Source organism: Verticillium dahliae, genomic scaffold (genome assembly GCF_000150675.1).
Source record: "Verticillium dahliae VdLs.17 supercont1.6 genomic scaffold, whole genome shotgun sequence".
Taxonomy (NCBI): domain Eukaryota; kingdom Fungi; phylum Ascomycota; class Sordariomycetes; order Glomerellales; family Plectosphaerellaceae; genus Verticillium; species Verticillium dahliae.
This window is the reverse complement of record NW_009276926.1, coordinates 1,501,840-1,521,723: the sequence shown is the minus strand read 5'-3', so window position 1 is coordinate 1,521,723 and position 19,884 is coordinate 1,501,840. Positions and strand designations below refer to the sequence as shown.

At 57.0% G+C, this 19,884-nt stretch overlaps 7 protein-coding genes and 1 non-coding gene across 8 annotated transcripts; 3 read left to right on the top strand and 5 right to left on the bottom strand.

Moving 5' to 3' along the window:
* Nucleotides 1-266: 266 nt before the first annotated feature.
* VDAG_20131 lies at nt 267-349 on the bottom strand. Its single transcript has one exon. It is a non-coding gene; the product is annotated as a tRNA-Thr (tRNA).
* Nucleotides 350-685: 336 nt separating this feature from the next.
* Nucleotides 686-2,634, bottom strand: VDAG_04014 (uncharacterized protein; the record flags this gene model as incomplete). Its single annotated transcript, XM_009654098.1, has 4 exons — nt 686-1,211; nt 1,271-1,603; nt 1,673-2,366; nt 2,433-2,634. The coding sequence occupies 4 exons, from the start codon at nt 2,632-2,634 to the stop codon at nt 686-688; spliced, it is 1,755 nt and encodes a 584-aa protein (XP_009652393.1).
* Nucleotides 2,635-4,572: 1,938 nt separating this feature from the next.
* On the bottom strand, nt 4,573-5,730 carry VDAG_04013 (uncharacterized protein; the record flags this gene model as incomplete). The annotated part of the gene is made up of 1 exon (XM_009654097.1): nt 4,573-5,730. One exon carries the CDS (start codon nt 5,728-5,730, stop codon nt 4,573-4,575), a length of 1,158 nt encoding a protein of 385 aa, XP_009652392.1.
* A 1,377-nt stretch (nt 5,731-7,107) lies between these two features.
* On the bottom strand, nt 7,108-7,759 carry VDAG_04012 (ankyrin; the record flags this gene model as incomplete). The annotated part of the gene is made up of 3 exons (XM_009654096.1): nt 7,108-7,320; nt 7,370-7,510; nt 7,604-7,759. 3 exons carry the CDS (start codon nt 7,757-7,759, stop codon nt 7,180-7,182), a joined length of 438 nt encoding a protein of 145 aa, XP_009652391.1. The 3' UTR covers nt 7,108-7,179.
* Nucleotides 7,760-8,260: 501 nt separating this feature from the next.
* On the top strand, nt 8,261-9,393 carry VDAG_04011 (methylglutaconyl-CoA hydratase; the record flags this gene model as incomplete). Its single annotated transcript, XM_009654095.1, has 2 exons — nt 8,261-8,658; nt 8,772-9,393. The coding sequence occupies 2 exons, from the start codon at nt 8,261-8,263 to the stop codon at nt 9,391-9,393; spliced, it is 1,020 nt and encodes a 339-aa protein (XP_009652390.1).
* Nucleotides 9,394-10,518: 1,125 nt separating this feature from the next.
* Nucleotides 10,519-10,985, top strand: VDAG_04010 (uncharacterized protein; the record flags this gene model as incomplete). The annotated part of the gene is made up of 2 exons (XM_009654094.1): nt 10,519-10,714; nt 10,807-10,985. The coding sequence occupies 2 exons, from the start codon at nt 10,519-10,521 to the stop codon at nt 10,983-10,985; spliced, it is 375 nt and encodes a 124-aa protein (XP_009652389.1).
* A 734-nt stretch (nt 10,986-11,719) lies between these two features.
* Nucleotides 11,720-13,962, bottom strand: VDAG_04009 (uncharacterized protein; the record flags this gene model as incomplete). Its single annotated transcript, XM_009654093.1, has 2 exons — nt 11,720-13,853; nt 13,907-13,962. The coding sequence occupies 2 exons, from the start codon at nt 13,960-13,962 to the stop codon at nt 11,720-11,722; spliced, it is 2,190 nt and encodes a 729-aa protein (XP_009652388.1).
* An 867-nt stretch (nt 13,963-14,829) lies between these two features.
* Nucleotides 14,830-18,377, top strand: VDAG_04008 (uncharacterized protein; the record flags this gene model as incomplete). Its single annotated transcript, XM_009654092.1, has 4 exons — nt 14,830-14,932; nt 14,989-16,872; nt 16,957-17,432; nt 17,580-18,377. 4 exons carry the CDS (start codon nt 14,830-14,832, stop codon nt 18,375-18,377), a joined length of 3,261 nt encoding a protein of 1,086 aa, XP_009652387.1.
* Between the last annotated feature and the right edge of the window lie 1,507 nt (nt 18,378-19,884).

Here is a 19,884-nt window from a genome sequence, read left to right as displayed (position 1 = left end):
TTCGAGGAGTGAAACAGCTCAGTCCCTCATACCGCCGACAACACGATAGCACGCCGAAGACCCTCAGGTCTCTCAGGGGCGAGAGCATACCCTTCCCTCCCTCAGCAGCGAGGTATTTGTCGCCTAAGAAACCCGCTAACCGCCATGATGCATCACGGCAATCAAATCCCCTTGCTCGTCCCCCCACATCACAACCGACGAGCCCCTCCCAAACCCACCCCCGAGCCCACCCAGATCAAGCACGAAGCAAAAAGCCAAAAATGAATTGCCGCTACACGGAGTTGAACCGTGGACCCCCGCATGTCGGGATGGTACGAGTGCGATGCTCTAACCACTGAGCTATAACGGCTTCGATTCATGCGTTGTCGGCTTGGAAGTCAACGCCATGAGGTCTGGGGACGTGAATGACGACCAATCCTACCAGTCCTCCCACCTTGACGTTTCCCAGACATGTACATCGGCAAACTCAGTGCGTGAGTGTTGTATGCGATTCATTTTCTAGGAGAATTCGGGGTTGAACTCTTGTATGAGGACAGCAGCGACTAGCAACGAGTTCATAACCTTGGGCAAAACACGACAAACGCTTACTCGAATGTAACGAATCGCTGGCGTTAGAAGACTCGCACAGATGCAGAATAACAGAGAAAACCAATTCGAAAACTCGATTCCCCGCTCGTATCGCTCTCTACCTCGCCGGGTAACTGCCACCATCCAGTTCTGCCCCGTGGTACGGGTATGGTCCTGATCCCATGAGCTCCGGCCTCGGCGACGTGTCGTCCATCTCGATATGAGCCGGCACAGCACTCCCCTTGGCCGGCGTTCCCGCTACTGTGCTGCCCCAGTTCGAAGGGGACGATGAGCTTGTCGTCATTGTTGCAGTCCCGCCATGCGTGGACGGCGGCATTTCGGCTGGTAGCATCATGTGTGCCTCCTTCTCCCTCTCCGACCCTTGGTTGGCGTTCCTCCGTCGGCGGCGCACGAGAAACCATGCGAGGAAGGCCACAAGCGCAATGCCGGCGACACCACCCACGACACCGCCAGCAATGGCCCCCACCGGCGTTGAGCTGTTGGAAGACTCGCCGTTCGCACTGCCACTGTTTCCATTCCCATTTCCACCAGAGGTACCCTCTTCCGACTCCTCCTCCGAAGAGGCGCTGTTTGCGAAGAGCTTCTGCACGTTGTCCGAAGACCACTGCACCTTTTGGAGACCACTGCATTTCTGTCGTCAGCTCAGACCCTTGGATCATCTCCCGATCAAGCCAGCACTCACCCTTCATCATACCACGCCTGCACCTCGGCCGGCGATTCATACGCACCAGCGTCGGCGTCGAAGGCGTCTGTCCACTTGAGTTTCGTCATGTCAAAGATGCCCAGTCCCTGTGGGCGCGGATCAGTGTCCTCCCAGATGGCAGGACTTCCCTTGTTATCGTCAACGCCTCCGATACTGATCATCTGGCGGTTGCCGGCGACAACGCATGCGTGAGCGGTGCGAGATCCCTTGGCTTCATACTCGGCCTTCGTCCAGACGAATCCCGGAAGGCTGAGGATGTAGACATCGTCAAAAGCGGCCTTGTTGGCCTGGTTTCTACCGCCGTGGACCACGCTGTGGTGAGACCCGCGTCAGTTTCGGCCACAACCGGTTACCCGTCACGGTTCATATTGGCAGACTCACATTTCATAGGTTCCGTTTGTTGACTCAGCGCCGGCGACGCAAAACCATTCACGGCGAAGGGGAGCTTCGCCCGAAGTCGTCTGGGAGTGCCACTCGCGCGTGACGGGGTCGAAGAAGGTGAGATTCTGCATATCAAGGTAGCCCATCGAGCCCGAGCCCGTCATATCCCATGCCGCGCCGCCGATGAGGATGACGATGCCGTTAGGGCCAAAGGTAGGGACGTAGTGTGCATCGCCGCCGTACAGGGTTCCGTAGGATGACCAAGGACTGTTCGTTTCGTTGGTCCATGACTTGGTCGTGAAGTTGAACGAGAGGTAGCCCGGCACGTAGCCTCGGGGGCCGCCAGACGTGCCCGGGGTCTCGAGACCGCCGAACCAGAACGCGGCGTCGGGTGTGCTCACGTAGGCGCCGCCCTGGGAACGCCTGAGGCTCGTATACGTCGAGGGGTTGCCAGGTGTTTCGGGGTTCCAGGTGCCGCCTCCATCGCCATCAGAACTGAACCTCCAAAGCTGGTTTGTCGGAACGGGTGCGGCGTCGTACGGGACGTGGCCGCCCCAGATGTAGAACGAGTTTGACGCCTCGTGCGTGAAAACGGCCTCTTTCACCATGCCCATGACAGGCTTGTCAATCTCCGTGATCTTAACCTCCGCCGGCTTCCAGGAACGCGTCAGCGGGATCGAGAGGGTAGCGTTAGCTATGTTGGTATCACGTCAGCATATGCATCCGCAGCGCGAGGAGAGCGCTCGTGGGTGTTGCAAACCTCCGTTGGATGGACGTTGGGTTTTCTCGCCGTTCACCCATTGTGCGACTTCGCCGCCATCGACAAACATGTAATCCCCGAGGACGGTCGCTTCTCGGTCGTTAGCCCAACGAGCCTTTGAAGACATTCTGCGACGATTTCCTACCTCTTGGGTGCCATCTTCGCTTGAAATCCTTTGGCGCAGGCGAGGAGCGAAGACCATTATCATCGTCATTGTCGCCTTGACCGATAGCCCAGCTGGACATTGACAAGAGCAGGCTGCAAGCCAGCAGCATCCTGCTTCTCGACATCAAGACCATGCTGATTTGTACCGATCAAAAGTCCGCAAGTAATCGGTCTGTCGTATAGAAAGGCGCAACGTGCGCGTGCTGTGGCTTGGTTGTCTATTTGTTGTGTACCAGGCGTCAAGCTCCTGTACCAGAGATGAAGACTTGAGACGATGAAACGCCGTGTAGGACAAGAGGGCCGCCTCGGTCCCGAGAAAAGCAGGATGAAAAGACTGAAGGCCCGAGCCAGACGTCCGATCAGCATTGTGCCGACCCTACAAGGCAAGCAGCACACCGTTCCACTAGGGATATCCATCTTCATGGTCCCTCTCTGGACCCTCCCCCCATGCTTCATTACGACAGCGTGCAGCAGAAGTGGCCTCGCCGACACACATCCGATGCAGCCTACGATCCTTTGCGCAACAGCAAGCGAGGGACTTTGGCGAACCAGTCTTGCCAGGGCAGCAGCGCGGGCGGTTAACGTGCGAACAACCCTGGCGAGAAAGAGGTCGTCTTGGCGACGATCCTGGCGGTTTGGGGGCCAGTCGCCTTGGTCGATCTCTGGTTGATGGATCGCCCTTCTCGTTTGGAGCAGCCCCTTACGGGGGACGGTCCGCCGTAGGGGTGGAGTGGCCATGGGGCCGCCAGGGTGGTGCTCAGCCTTATTGAAGCGCGGGTTGACTGTTGGGGCGGGGGCGCGACAGCAGACAGTGGAGCCTGACGAGATGAAGATGGGCCCAGCATGGTGTCGAGCAAGTCGTTGTTGTTGTCCTGGCGGATCTTCCTCGCCGACATTGCCGTGTCTTTGAGTGTTGCCTTTTGCTGTGCTCGGGTGCTGGTATGTACTTGGCGTGCCTGTGCCAAGTCGAGATCAAACGAGCCCAAGACGCCTTCATCTTAAAGATATTTCCTGCTCCGTCTCGAATGAAATGCTGCTGCTGCTGGTAACGGGGACATGCCTCTTTGATTCAAGCTATGGACCAAGTCAGCCTGCGTCTGGTAATCTCTCCAGCCAAGATGACTGGCTGCAGGAAGCATCTCGAGGCGACACACAGACGGGTACGCGTATCGCAGAGATGGCCACTGATCAATCAGGCGCCAGGGTTTTTGGTAAGCGACCTGAGGAACCCTTGTCGCGGGTATTGGTGCTGTTGGGGGGCCAGATGGAGTTGGTCGTAGGCGGCCAACTGGTTGGTAGGTAACAGCAATGGGCGGTGCGTGTGGTGTGGTTTCGGGGTCGAGGGCTTGAGGCCCGTTGGGTTGGGTGGCTCAGAACAGCACAGCCTCCTCCCCAGGCCCGGGTGGCTGGCTGTTGGGCCTCGGTGGCTCACGACGGTTCATCGACAGTCACACCAGGCACAATTGCTGAGGTCATACGTGGCTCGAATAAGGGTATTGTCATGTGTTGAATCCGATCTGCTGGGCTTAAGGCTGAGCCAGAGAGGCATTGTCGCGAAACAACCTCCGGCCCGTCTCAGTGTGACCAGGCGAGATCCGCAGTGTAACTGGTCGATCTCGTATTCTACGACGCGCCAACAACAGACGCGTGGCAGCTTAAGCTTAAGACAACGACAACGCAAAGGGTTGTCACTGATGGTTTTTCATTGCTGTTTATTTGTGTGCTAGTGCTATGAGTAGTTCCTCAGGGACCCAACCTTCCAAATTGGCAGAGTGCAAGTCAAGCAAACTGTTCATCAGACCTTTAGTCTTCTCACAACGGTACTTGTCGCGTCAAAACTGGACACTCATGGCTCTTTTCCACTGTAATTCTCTCCCCTTCCATGCGGTGAAACCCATAGGCTCTTGTGCTCGCTCGTCATCATTCTCAATCGTATCTCACACGTTAGCTACCACCTCTAGTCCGGCGACACGCTTCAAATTATATCCCACCTTCGTCGTCCCGAGTGGCTATATTCATCGCCAACATCGCTGTCCGTCTCACTGCCGGCGCGGAGCCAGTTGATGGCACCAAACCGGCCGTTCGGCTCGATCGACGCCGTGGGCACCGAGATCGAATACTGAATCGTCACCTCCGTGTGCTCGACGCCTTCGTAGTAGAAAGCCTCGGACCGCGGACCGCGGATGAAGTGGACATCGCCGATTCTCTCGTCGGCATCGTCGCGCGCGCGCTTCAACAGCTGCTGCTCCTGTGCCTCCCTGTCCTCGCGCTTGCGTTTGCCGTCGCGTGATGGGTTCAGAGGTGCGGGCGGGACAGCAGCGCTCGGTGGTTCTCCCGGCCGTGGCACATTGTACTCAGAGCGGCTTGCCATGGACAGACGCGATGGTGGGGCCACAGTATGGACCAAGCGAGGGCCCCCAGAGCGATGTCCCCCGAAGCTGAAAGGGTTCGGAGTCGGAGGGCGGGCATTCCTGTGGGCTGGAGGCTGATATAACCTCGCGCCGGCGGTGGCAGGCGCAGGCGCGGCACCGAGGACACTGCGAGGGGCTGCACTGTGTGGAGGAACAGCTGGCTCATGGCTGGTACCATGAGCAATGCCGCGTGAGCCGCTATTGTGTCCGGGCTCCGTACGATCTCGATTCTCCGTGCTGCTCTGTGCCACGGGCGTTGCGCTTCGGGACGACAAATTACCGCGAGAAGCAGTTAATGTAGTGAAAGCCTGAGGGGCCTCCCAACCGCGATAGAGTTCATTTAGGTCCTGGCGTTGCTGATATAGCCCAGGTTGATATCTGAAAGGCGATGACTGGTTGGTCTCAGCCGTAGTTGGTGTTCCCAGCGGGCTGTCAAAAATGCCATTGGTGTTTACTGGAGTTGGCACTGACCGAAGGGGCGAGGAGATCGGCGGCACATATGAAGGGCGATGCGGAGCTTCGTTGAAACTAAAATTGCGGCGAAAGAATGATGTGTCCTCGGCCATGGTGCGGGCATGATCACGTCCACCCGATGGGAAATCGTCGGTGAAGCAGGAGTTGCCGGCATGTGGTGATCCAAGGCAAGAGCAGTGACCAGGTTGTTGACGGTCTCCACCGCCTGTGCTGTTGGGAGTCGGGCAGTCCCTGCTAGGAGTCGACATTGTTTCGCTGCGATCAGACGGACCGTCTGGCATTGAGTGACTGTAGTCAATCTGTCGATGGAGCAAATTTGGCGAGAGATTAGAGTCAAGAGGAAAATTGGACGAATGGAGAGGAGCGAGAGTGCTCTTTATAGTCCTGGGAGCAGAGAGACTGGTTGTAAACATGGTTCAGGACCACTATGGGTATCGCCAGATCGGTGTAGCGATGGCTGTACTGTGGAAACTCTACCAGTGGTACAGTCTCTAACAGGGCCTCTCCTAGCTTTCATCAATTTATCCATCTGACTAGAGTTCTCCAAGATGGCTTTAATGTCACCCGCAAGGCTGTGGAGAATGACACCCGCGGAAGATCAACCCAAAGTGTGTGTGTGTGTGTGTGTGTGTGTGTGCTTGCGAGTGACGTTTGGATATCGGAGCAAGCTTGCCGAGCACATCGCTATTGACTTCGGTGGTACTTTTTGAGGTCCCGCCTTGGCTGTTATGATGGCTGAGGCCAGCATTGACTTGACCTGAATATTGGCGGTGGACGCTGATACTCAGGGGGGGCGAGAACGGTATCGACGAAGGCTTCGATTGGCCTCTGGCTTGGGATGGAAACCAAGGCTTCCTTCAGCCACGAAAACCACGAATTATTCCTTCCTGAATTGGCTTCCTCGTCGGCTGTGTCAGCTTGGCTCCGGAAACAAGTCACGCGTCTGCTCATCACCGCGCCACTCGCTGGCCACAAGGGCTTTTAAATAAGAAGACTTTCTCCACTGGATGTCCCTTGCGTAGCTTTCTGGAGTGGCTTCAGATCCAGGGGAATTTTTTATCAAAGTGTGAAGGCGATGTCGAATGCGTAACATGGCCAAGATGATTGTCGTCAGGGTGTGAAATGTAATGGCCCTGTCAGGAAATGGCGCTCGTGGCGCGAATATGGGCATTTGGTTCATTGAGGTTTGGTGGAAGGCCTGTCTCTATCAGCTGACCCTTCTTTCCGTGATTGCTTGTCCTTTCTCCACTGAGTCGGAGGCAGCGCCCGTCTGACGGATCTGGCGCAGGATGTCGTGACAGCTTTGGTGAGTACGAGGCGGAGGAATTCGTACCCTTGCTCCAGGAACCATAAACTTCTCCGATGGATGACCATGCCTCTTGAGTCCTTGATGGGATTGATGTACAGCATCTTCTTAGATAGGGCGCTTGATGGGTGCCCTCGCGCTGGCACTGCACCCGACAGTGGCATGCAAGTCGTGCCTGGGTCTCTCCATCAGTGAAGCCTCGTACTGGCTCATCCACCGAGATGAGGAAGCATCGAGCTACGTTTGACGGCCCAGGCACAACGTCCCGTCGTGATTGCGAGAAAGGATAGGAAGGCCATCAGCACGAGCGTCTGAATTGCTTCCAAAATATTATACCTTGCGACATTCTCTTTGCCACTGTTGCAGCGACACGTGCAGCGACAGAAAAGGCTCAGAGCTTGCCTACAGCTTTCCCCTTCCCGGGCGCAGCCTCGAACTTGGCCTTCCACTTCTCGTCCTGCTTGAACATGGAGGCGCATTGCAGCGCGTTAGGGTTGCCAAACTCAGGGTCCGCCCCTCCCTCGAGGAGAGCCTGTTCAATACGTCAGCGAGAGCGCCCGGAAAAGACGAAAGAGTCTTACCTCGATAACGGCATCTTCCATCTTGAACACGGCGCCAGCAAGGGGACTCTGCCCCTTGTCGTTCAGCCGATTTGGGTCGGCGCCATGCTGCAGGAACAGCTTGACGAGCTCGGCGTGGCCGTAGTACGCAGCAAGCATGAGCTGATCGGTAGTTTTCACGCGTCAACGACCGATGCAATGCTTAGGGGGGGCTTCGAAAAAGAGGGGGGCAAATGGGATGATGGTTCCTCCTACCAGGCTGTCTCCCTTTTCGTTGGTCATGTTGACGGGCAGGCCGGCAGGGAGGGCCTGCGCGAAAACGGTAGCGTCGCCGGAGCGAGCGGCATCGTACATACGGCCGGCAAGCTCGATAGCCTCGGGCGGAAGGGTTGTGGCGGAGGGATCAGTCATTGTTACCGTGCTGCCGATATGCCTGCATTGGTGTTAGTCGGCGGCACGCGAGTGTGGGATTGTGAGACGTGATGAGACGTGCAACTGACGTGAAGATGGGCTTGTGTTGTCTGTGCAATCCAGATGTTAGGGGCGGAATGGCATTTGGATGGCGCTGACCTCTACGAACACCTAGAGGCGGAGGATTTGACACCCTTTCGACCTGCGTCACGGCCCCCGCATCACAAGCCCCAAAACCTGCATGCAGCATGCAGCAGCTCTGGATTGTGTGCACCGTCCTCACCGAGACCGTCCACCGAGGACCACCGAGACTTGTTTGACCTCGGTGAATTGGCGGCAACAAGGCAAAGCCGCTACCCCACTAGAACCCGCTGAAAACCGAGGGCGCTGAACGTCATCAGCACGCTCTGTTGCCATTTCCCAAGACTCGTTCTCGCGGCTCAAACGTTGCCTCTTCCCCCCGTCCATTGATCCTCTCAACCCTTCTTCCCATACTCGAAAATGCCTCCTCGACTCTCTCTCCGCGTCTCCCTGCGTACCGTCCAGGCGGCACGCTTCTACTCCACCGCCACGGCTGCCGATTCGGCGGCGCCGCTCATAACCGTCACACACCTGCCGGCCCCCGGCTCTGGCCACATTCGCGTGCTCGAGCTCAACCGTCCCTCGGCGCGCAACGCCATCTCCAAGGCTCTGCTCGCCCAGCTGCGCGCCGAGATTGACAATGTCCACGCCCAGTACGACGAGGGCGGCAACGAGCTGCCTCCGCGCAAGGTCTTTGGCGGCGCCGCCGGCGTCGATGCCAAGGGTCCTACGCGCGCCGTCATCCTCGCCAGTGCCGTCGACACGAGCTTCTGTGCCGGCGCCGACCTGAAGGAGCGAAGAGGCTTCACTCAAGAGGAGTGAGATCACCCCCATCTTGCGTCAGCATGCCTCGGCCAGACGCCGGCTGGCATTGGCTTGCTGCAATGCACTGAGGAACCCCCCCCCCTAGCTGACAGCATTTGCTTGACAGGACCAATGAGTTCCTCACAAACCTGCGCGCGACATTCACCTCCCTCTCGACGCTCCCCGTGCCCACCATCTCGGCCATTTCCTCCGTCGCGCTCGGCGGCGGCCTCGAGCTCGCCCTGTCGACGAGCATGCGCGTCCTCTCATCCAACGCCATCGTCGGCCTGCCCGAGACGCGCCTCGCCATCCTGCCCGGCGCCGGCGGCACGCACCGCCTGCCGGCCCTCATCGGGCTCTCGCGCGCCCGCGACCTCATCCTCACGGGCCGAAGGGTCTCGGCCCCCGAGGCCTACTTCCTCGGCATCGCCGACCGCCTCGTCGAGATCCCCTTCCCCGAGGACAAGGACGTGCCGGGCCACAGGGAGGGCGAGAAGCCCGCCGACGGCGCCAAGCAGAAGCTCATGCTCGAGACGGCGCGTCGCGGCGTCCTCAGCGAGGCCGTGCGCGTCGCGACCGAGATTTGCGAGGGCGGGCCCGTTGCTGTGCGGGCGGCGCTGCAGGCTGTCGGCTGGGCGCGCGAGGAGGTCGAGAACAAGATGTATGAGCGCGTCGTGGCGACGGAGGACAGGAACGAAGCACTCAAGGCGTTCCAGGAGAAGAGGAAGCCCGTGTTCCAGGGGCGGTAAACCAGACAAGCTCGCTTGGTGAGGGAAAATAGGCTGTACATAGGGCCGTCAATGGCCAGATTGGGGTAATCTAGCTGCTACCATGATACAACATGAGCGTGTGAGCTGTGCTTGCACGATGACTTCAATTGCCACGCTGCATACGAGACGAATTAGTGATTGCTTCAGGAATTTGTGCAGACATTAAAGACCTGTAGCAGATTCCAGATCATCCGACATGGCCTGGCGGTCTCAGGGAGGACGAGCATCAGGTCGCAGGTACATCCTCACCGTTTCATGCCCCATGGACAGCTAACTATACCAGTGAGACGGATGCCGAGCCAAACGTCCGATGTCGAATTGAAACCACCACAAGGCCAATCCCCCGGGACATCGCCATACCAGGCCATCGCGGATGCCAAAAGCCCAATGTATTACCTTTCTTCGCGTTTTGTTGCATTCGCCCCAGAAAAGGAGACACATGTCGTCATTCCTGCATTGAGGGCCCCAGCCCACGCCAGTCATCATCACCGATGATCGATCACTGAGCGGCTGGCCACCGAGCGGCTGGCCACCGCCCCGGCTGTTGTCCGGCCGGCGCGCCCCCATAACCCAACGAGGTCTCGAACTCTGGCGACATGTCCGCCATCCCTGAGTGGTCGGAGGATCTGGCCCGTCGGCAGCCGCAAACGTCATCAGACGAGGTACTTTGTAGAAGAGGCCGGCGAAAGAGGAATGGCGGAGTGCAGGTGAATCACGGCTTCACGTGCCTCTGGTCCCTCCCCCTCCCCGCTTCTCTGTCTCCGTCTCTCTCTGTCTCCGTCTCTCTCTGCACTGTGTCTGCACTGCACCTGCCCCGAAAAGCACAGGCAAACGACGAGCTCCAGATGACATCACTCGAGCTTCATCCCATCCCACCACCTATTTACAGCGCCATCTGCTTCGCTGCTGAAACGTGCACTTCCCTCCTCTCCTCCTTCTCAGCCTCATCAAAAGAACAAAGACGCTTCTAATTCCTCGTCACATCCCAAATCAACTACCACACCCTTCAATTACCACATCCTTCCACTACCACACCCTTCCACTTTTACAGCACCAACTCACACTACCATACACAACCACTACACAACCACAACCACCACCACCATGTCGTTCCTCATCGAGACCATCACCCGCCGCACCGCCGCCCTGCCCATCACCCGCGCCACAACCCTCGCCGCCCCGCGCGCCTTCACCACAACCCCCTTCGCCTCCAAGTCAGCGACCGAGACGGTCAAGGACAGCCTCAAGACGGTCGACCGCGCCGTCAGCGACAAGATTGTCGATGGCATCAACGCCGGATGTACGTTTTTTCTTCTTCTTCTTCTTCTTCTTCTTCTTCTTTCTTTTTCCCCCCCTTCCCTACACATCTCCCTCGTGCTAACACACCGCCAGCCAACGTGGCGCAAAAAGTAAAGGCCACCGCCGACGACGTCTCGTCCAAGTCGGCCGCCGAACTGCGCGGCGAGGCCAAGGGCAAGGCCGAGGAGCTCAAGGGCCAGGCCAAGGGCGCCGCGCACGAGGCCGCCGGCAAGGCGCAGGGCACCGCCGAGCAGGTCAAGAAGAACCTGTAGACGAGGAACCTGAATTGCGACGGCAAGGTTCGCGCATCGCTTGGGAGGGAAGGTGGATGGCAGGAGCCACGCCTTGTAAACCTGTACAGTACTACAGCTGCATGATTGCATGACAGGGGGCGTTTTCACTTCAATGACATACATTATACCATGACTTTCACTTCTGCGTTGGAATGCTTGCTGCCTCGACACATGGAGGTCCATCACGATGCGGAAATCATCACTGTAAAATGTACCGACGTTCCACCTCCCCGCGCGGCCCGAACCCCCCGCCCCTCGGAAAGAGGCAGATGCCAGGGCTCCAACGCGCCGGGAGAGCAAATGGTCAAATCTGCGGCCGTAGCCCCAAACCACCCTTTGCCCCCACCCGTAAAACTTCCCTGCCTGAAAAGACAAAGAGAGCCCCTTGAGGCCCCCCTCGTGCAGGAGACATCGGCATGAGCGAGACGTCCCCTCCAGTCCACACCTCGCGGTCACGACGGGAGGGTCGGTCAAGCTGTTTTGATATACCGCTCGGAATACAGAGCTGGGTCAAGGATGAATCTCTCCTTGTGCTCCACCAAGCCGTGCGGATGACTCGAAAGTCGTGTACATGGGGGAGTTGTCACTTGGCGTCATGAAATTGCTGAGGCGCGGCCCGTCCGCCCGTGGGTATCGTACATTGGATTTTGTCATGTCATCTACCTTGTCAGCTCAGTTTGCTCCTCGTCGTGGTAACGTGCCGAATTCACGCTTCAAGTGAATTGGTCTTCGAAGAAGACCTTCTTCCGCCCGTTGCCCCGGTCGTCGTCTAGGCTATCGAGAGCACGGTCAATCTCCATAATATCCAGCATCTCAGCCTCGACATCGCGTTCCACGTCCTCTTCCACGTCGGCCGCGGCGTCGAGGTTGAATCCGAAGCCGGACCTTGGTCGACCCATGGGTAGCGTAAAATCGTGGGTCGGCTCGTCCTCAAAGGCGGCACTGCCCTCCCGCACGTTAGGGGGCGGTCCACGTATACTCCTCTTCTTGCCAATGTTGAGGCTGAAGGACACATTGCGACTCTGGTTCGGCCGCGGGTGTACGATGATAGCGTCCGCCGGCTCCGCCTTGCCCCTGTCGCCAAAGAGACGTCGACTCGTTGAGACGATGCCGCCAACCTTGGTGCCCACGCCCTCCTCAGACTCTCGAACGATGACCAGACGGCTCTCGCCCTGGATGAGCACCTCGATCCGCAGACCACCGTCATTTTCATGCAGCTTCTCAAAGTCGACGGCAGCGCTCACGCCGCAGCAGCGCTCGCCTAGAAGTCCAGTCGCCAGGTCTTGGAGTCGGACCATCCGCGTAGGTGTCGTGCCGCTGAACAGGTTCACGCCTCCACCGGAGCTCCTTCGCAGCTGCGCGTCCCAGAATCGAGAAACGGCAGGGATGACGGAGACGTTGTCGTGCCCTCCGATCCAGACCACGACGCTCTCGTCACCCGACTGCGAGCCTCTAGTCGGCAGTGGTATCACCGTCACGCCACCCTTGATACTGGCGAGCTTTTCAGGGGTTGCGACGGCATTGAGTGACGCGGCAGCGTCGCGCCGGCTATGTGGTGTCAATGGGACGAAATCGCCACTGGACCTCGCGCCGTTGACCGCGTTGCGAAGCGGACTCGTGCCCTCGATTTGCCCAGATACGCTAAAGGCAGTCAGCGCCGCACCCTGGATGCCCGAGCTTTGCTTGCCCAGGAGTGTTGAACCCAGCGGGCTGGCGCCCTCAATATCCCAGATGCCCCAGGAGCCATCGGCTAGGAGAGCGAAAACCGCGCGGCCGTGCGATATCCAGGCTGCATCGAGAATCGGTTTCCGTGTGGCCGTGGGTCGGGCAAAGGGCTGATATAGGGATAGAAGCCACGATCCCTTGGTTGGGAATGGACTGATGGATTGATCATCCGGTGGCAGGGAGGCCGCAGCATAGTCGTAGATTCGAGCTGCTTGGGAGCCCGCAACGACCAGCAGCTGCGATGTATTTGTGGGATTAAAAGAGATGCCGATCAGGGGAGTTGGGAGATATTCAGTCTGGAACGGCCTGACGCGGCTCTTGTCCCCGCCTTCAGTCTTGATATCCAGTGGCACGTCCCACAGCCGTAGCACACCAGAAGCTTCCTTGTTGTGCGAAGCAACGACGAGACGGCTCCTGGGCGCGGCCAGTGAAGCTCCGGCCTGCTCGCGTATCCGGTCGCTCGTGCTAGAACTCTTGGGTGGCTTGGCGAGAGATAACGCAATGCCATGGCTGTGTTTGGTCTGTCCGGTCAAGACCACAACAGAGTCTCCCCACTGTCCAGAACCGGCGGTGGCTGACAACAAGCTCGACCGTAATTCGGGACGCGCCTTGCTCTCGGGGCTGGGAGGCGTCAGAGGTAGGGACAAGACGTAGACGTCGGCATTGGAGCAGGAAACTGCGAACACTATGGTGTCTTTGAGGGTCTCGGCGCCAGCGCCGGCAGCTTCCTCTGCGGTGCAGGGTGTGATGGGCAGCACGGCGATCTGGAGGGCAGGAGCTCCCAGGGATAGATCGAGCGTTTGTATGATATCCGGGTAGGGCTCATCTTCAGCGGCGTCCTCGAATTCGGGCTTGTCGACGTAGGGTACCACTGTTTGTTTCTTTGACGGTGGTGCATCTTCTTCGTCGCTATCTACCAGCATGACCACGTCGGCGAATGGGGTCGCGTTACCGTTTGGCTTACTGGCAGGAGGTGTCGCCTTTTGGGGGGCTTTGAACCTTCTGCCACCACGCCACGCAATCGTGATGCCGTTGCCATGTGCGTAAAGTAGAATAGTGGCGCCTTGGGGAGAAAGAACGGGGTATGTTTTGACATCGTGTATACGTTTAGCCAGATTGTACCTGTATGGCAAGTCAGTCACAGCGCTGCCAACAGATTTCCAATAGCAGCATACGTGTACTGTGTGTTTTGTGATGTTCGACGAACTCGCGGCTTCGGCTGAGAAGCCATGCTGACCGGGTGGTGGCTTTGCTTCGCAATCGTGGATCAAAGGGACAACGAGCTGTCGAGGCGAAGGCAGGAATGCCCGTACGTCAGCGAATTGCCTGGTTTGTGTCGTTGGATCGGTTGATAGAAGGATCAAACCGATGGAATCCGCAAGGGGATGGAGAAGGTGCGGTAATGGAGCTGGCCGTTATGGTTGGATGTGGTTTGGACGAGGCTTCAAAAACCAAACGCGACAAGCATCGCGAACAGAGGAAATGCCAAAGTGGGTCCTGGACAGCTCCTCGGGTCTGTGCGTCTGTGGTTTGCTCCGTCAGTCAGTTGCCGCCCAGCTGCACCTTACTCCACCTGCACCTGCACCACCTGAGGTAAGGTGCCTAGCAAACACCCACTTAATGGTGTCAAAGAAACTCCAGCTGGCCAAACCCCTGATACAGCTCGACGAACTTTGAGCTTTCAGTAGCAGCTTTCCAGAGAAGCTACTCAAACAAAATCGAATTCGGGAGCAAACCGTCTCACCGCCACTTGTTTGGTCCATCAAGCTCATGAGGGAGCCTCTGGATCGCTCTACACACAAGTTCCTTCCAAAGGTTTGGGCAGCCACGAATAAGGGTGATACTCACTCTCCACCTCCAACAGCTTCCCGTCGTTCCGCATCAATTCATCCGACCTACCGCGAGAGATAGCTCCAGGCGTGAGAACGATGCTTGTTCCTTCAGTCGCGAGTGCTACGGCACAATTTTATCCCATTGGCAACACACCCGCCATCAGTCTCACCCGGGCGGTCCCCCAAGGCCGGGATGCTAACATTCTCCTTGCCGGCTGTGGTGATGCACGCAACATTCTCTTCACTGCCTACATGCAGGAAAAATCATGCATGTTGGCCCTCGTCTGTTATTGCGGCATGGGACTGATCGAGTTCCAGGTCCCCGAAAACTCGACATCACCTGCTGCGACACTGAGCCCAGCATTCTAGGTACGTCTTCACTAACAAGTAGAGATACCGAGCACCGTCTTCTAACAGCCCTTCAGCCCGCAACATTGTCCTGTTTTCCTTCATCATCGATCATGGCGATGACCTTGACAGCAGCTCGCTTTGGAACATGTACTATCATCTCTATCTCGATGGTTCGGATATGGAATGCCTGTCGTCACAATCCAAAAAGCTGGTCGCGTCCTCTGAGAACCTCGAGGCTTGGAAGTCAGGCGTATATGGCAGTATACTTCCTTTCAGCGACGAGGGGACGCTGGATGACATTCGAGCGGTCTGGCTCAAGTACGCAGCTGCTTCCACGGAACCCGACTCTGCACAGAGGGATGCCTTCCAGAGCCACCTGAAACGGTCCTTGGCTGACATGGCCTTACAATTCCGAAGCAAAGAGAACGAGTTGCCCTTCGTCACCACTGCTATGCGCTCTGCAGCACCCATATTAACTGCAAAACAAGAAGATGTTGTTCAGGAATACAAGCACTTCTGGAAGCACGGAACTATCGGCTTCGACGCGCCATCCATCCCCAACCCCATGATCGCAGCCTCCCTTTCCGAGCAAGTCGCCCTTCATTATGGCACCAATCCCATTCTGGGGTTCCACCTCGCCACGGGCTATGCGCCCCTGGCCGAGGCGTCACCGCTGCGTCCCGAATACCGTCATGAAAAGTTCAAGGCAGTGGCTTCTGCAAAGGCCCAGTTCAAGGCTTGGCTTATTGCCTGCAGTGCCTTGTTCAAGGCCCGTCACTTGGTTGTGAGATTTGCTTCTGCGGATGTATTTGCCTTCTGCCATACGTTGCAGCACCAAGATTCGTCAGCTGGCTGGTACAGGCGACAGTTCGACTCGCGCGTGCTCGAGTTGAACGTCGAACCGGGTGTTCCAAGAGTATTCGATGTCATTGATACGTCCAACCTAGCCGACCATGTCGGCACCCTGAACCTCTTGGTGTCCCTCATACCACTTCTAGCTCCGCAGCCGTGGGCGACGCTATCTACAGAAACACTTCTGAAAGGCTCAAGCTCCTCTGATCAGGAAATCCTCGACAACCTCCTTTGCGGCCACGCTCCCACCGTCTCGTTGCTCCTCGGCGTCAGTCCAGTTGAATACTGGACGAACGCCACAGCCGTCTCGACGCTGCAAGAAATCATGCTGGGGTTGAGCGCCTTTAAGACCGGCCCTACCCAGGTTCATAGCCGTATCAGTTGGAAACACAATGGAAGCCTGTCCGGTACCCACGCCTCTATCCGTGTCGAGATTCAGCCTCAAGAGCTTGCCGCGATCGTCTTTCAGATGTACCTGAAGATGTTCGCACACGAAAATCCGATGGCGATGCTAACACTAAGTGGCCCTGGTAGCTCACAGTACGGTCCAACCTCTGTCTTTACTCACTTTCACCGCGGCAGCCTCATGGCATTGCTCAAGTTTCTTGGAAAGTCAACACTCGTCGCAGACATTGCAGAGATCTGCATGGAACTAGATAAAATGATTCTAGCGGACAAAACTCTCGTATTCTCGAGCCAACATGCTCAGGAGAGAGGCTCACTTTTCCACGTGCACAACCTCTTCTCCCCCGACTGGCTTCGCAGCGCAATCCGCCGCAGCCCATCTGCTGGGCCATTTGCCGCCTGGTCCGAAATCCCCGAAGTCGTGGCTGTTACGTTGGTTATTCCGCGTGCAGAAGTGTCCCGACTGTACACCAGTTCACCGGAGGCTAGGCTTTCTGCACCGACATTCATGGGATCGTTGAGATCTAGTCCTACTGCCGCCAGCCAGTGGCACAACACGTTTGGTGACGTACATCTGAATTTTGGCACAGTCAGCACTTCAGGTTTGGCAACAGAAGACGGCTTCTGTGTGCACGTAGATCAGGACGAGAACGGGTGGTCCAGTAACGCGCCACTGATTGCCTCGTTCTATGTCCCTGCTGGTGCGCTCCAAGCCGAACCCAAGTCGGCCTTGATCGGGCTTGAGGTCCAGGTCAGTCCTCAAAGTCAAGCTATCTACTATCCAGTTCTCGGCCCGGAAATGCTGGTGTTCCAGGCACGATTGGACGAAACCAAGCATGTCTTCGTCACGAAATATCTTCCTGGTCAGAAAAGATACCCAGTATATTGTGCAGGGCCAGCAAATTCTGATACTGCAAGCGGCACGCCTGGTATTAGTGGACAATCGCGCTTCATGGCCGAGAGTGACTTGAGCGGCAAGATAACCAGTATAGTTGGCCGCTTGAGCCAGCTCCCCCAGCAAGCTGAACAGCTTCTGAAAGACAAGACCGTTGTGAAGCTTCGTCAAGCGTCACCGTTCACGGTTGAGTTCGTCTTTGTCGACACTAAAGTGGCTCTACCCATGACGTTTCCAGTCCCAGTTGACTCACGCAATGGACGGACTCGCGTCGCTCGGAAGTCGGGCTACGTTGAAGCCGTAGTGCCCTTTGGGGAGCCTCTGTCTCTACCAGCCCTGACGGACTTCATATATCCATCTTTGGCCGTCAGAGATATGAAATCCGGGTTGTTTCCGGTCACTTTGAATTCTCCCCATCTTTCCCTCGATCGCCTGCCCATCCTAGATCTCTCTGACAAGAACTCACTTGGATGGCTCACATCTCTGACGTCTGCGCAATTTTGACCGCGGGAGGCACAGGCTCGCGAAGTGTCGCAAAAGAGAGGGGTGAAGTCGACATCTGCTCGTCTTAACTTCAAGGAGTCTCTGTTCACCATTTTCATGATCGCCTCTGGCTTACAGGGAGGTCAGACGGGGCTTTTCGCCATTGACCATCCCGATCGCGGCGGGATCCACATGCTTCTCTTCGTCTCGGCGTTCCGGCTCGACGGCGCCGCTTCTTCGATCGTTCTCGACGCCGCCATTCTCCCCTTGACCGTATCCATCATCACCTCCGGCGACGTAGGCGACTTCCTCATGACGCTGCGCACCCTGGAAATCTGTTCCATCACAGTTGACGATGACGAGCTCGTCCTGTGGAAGAGGGCGCTGCCTGCTCTGGCTGAGCGGGGACGCAGTTGGTCCCATAAGAAGTCCTGTGAATACGTCAAGTCTGGCAAGATTCCCCTCTCCGTTGAGCCTGGTGAATCGGTGCTCTGTTCCTGCGGCGTCGGTCGCTTCCCTGATAGCTTTGTCGGCGTACCGTACTGGGAACAGGGCGCAAAGCACGCGACGCGCATTGCCATCAGCCCCACGTTCGCCGTGTCGTTCGTCGAAGACGTCTTTGACTTTGACAGATTCCGTTCGCTGGCAAGCAATGAAGACGTCCCCGCAAAGGAGCGTTGCAGCAACTGTCGCGCGACCGAGGCCAAGGGCACGGGTGGGCCGCTCAAGAAGTGCTCTCGATGCCAGACAGCAAAGTACTGCAGCGCTGAGTGTCAGAAGAAGGACTGGCGGGTTCACCGAGGCGAGTGTGCGCCGAAGCTGCAGTAGAGGGTGCCTTTGGAACCCAGCATACAGATCACTGTGTAGATTAGGGATGATTTTACGCATGCTTGATGAGACGTATCGCGACTTGAATGGTTAGACATGATGAAGCCAGCGTAGCCGTCGTTTTGACAGACCTTGAAGCAGCATGGAATAGCATAGGAGATCGATGAGATGCCGTTCACCTCACAAACTTGCACTTTTCGGACCTCGTCGATGACCTGCAGTTGATCGTGTGCATCCCCCGCATGAGTCAAATTGAGAGTCTGCAGTGACTGGTACGGCAACGGCCTGGAGATCACCGCCGAACGCGATCTAAGTACCGACGATCGGTCCATCCTGCCGACTCCCTGGGCGGTGCATGAAACAACAGGCACCCTCATCGCTCATCTCCGCGTCAAGGTCGAGCATAAAATCAAACACCAGCACCGAGCAAAAAAGGAAATGCAAGACCCCTTCTTGGCCTATATGTGGCAGATTGAACGTCATACCCCACGACCACTGCAACAAGAACCCCAGGCCGTGAGACAAAACCCGGCCGTCGGAACCCACCCGTCCAACCCCTCGCACAAACCAAGTATCCAAGTTCTATTCCGCCCCTTCCCTGGCACAGCATAGCCTCCCCGTCCAATTCAAGCTACCAGACAAGCGGTTTGCAAAAAAATGGCCCCAATTAAATTCCTCACTATTACCACCCAGATAGTCTGCCAGTGGGAGGCAATATGGACGCCAGCCTCGTAGGCTAGGGTCTACTAACTGAGGGTACCGGCCTCAAATCTAGCCTTCTAGATTAACTGCTCTATAAGTTCTAGGTCCCTAGGCGTAAGGGATCTTAGGCGGCTACGGGTCTCTAGTCTCTAGGGGTCGTTATAGAGGCGTCGGTCGCGGTGTTCCTTGAGGATCCGATTTCTAGTACGAACTGGAACTCCGTTTAACGTAAAAAGGCGTCTTTTGAAATAGGGAATCTTATACCGTTCCATATATTCAATAACCCCTAGGATCCTGGATTTCGTAGGCGTCTAGTGATGGGGTTGTTCGGCCATTTCGTAGGTTATTATAATGGTGAGGAATTTAATTGGGGCCATTTTTTTTGCAAACCGCTTGCCAGACAAACAAGCCCGCGTCCTTAAAGCAGTCTTCCCCTTTCCAAACCCAGGAACCCAAGTGGCAGTGCCGACGCCCCATCATTGAAAAAATGGAGCCTTCATCCACACACACACAGGATAAATCGCACCGTGATCGTCAGGGGGTCTTGCCCGAACCGATCGAAACCGCCCAAGCCCAAACGGTCTGTCCCCCTCTCAAGTCTGTGTGACTTGCTTCTCGTCGCCCCCGTGACCCAAACAGGTGCCCAGCTAGCTACCCAGCCAGCTAGCTTAGGTACCTTAGACAGCCAAACAGCCAGGAGTAAGGTAAGGTAGTCAGCAAGGGGCAAAGAGAGAGGGGAGGCGGCCTCCTTCGCACTTCCCCCACCAACACTGACCGACCCGTACCTGAACGCAGCACAGGGAAC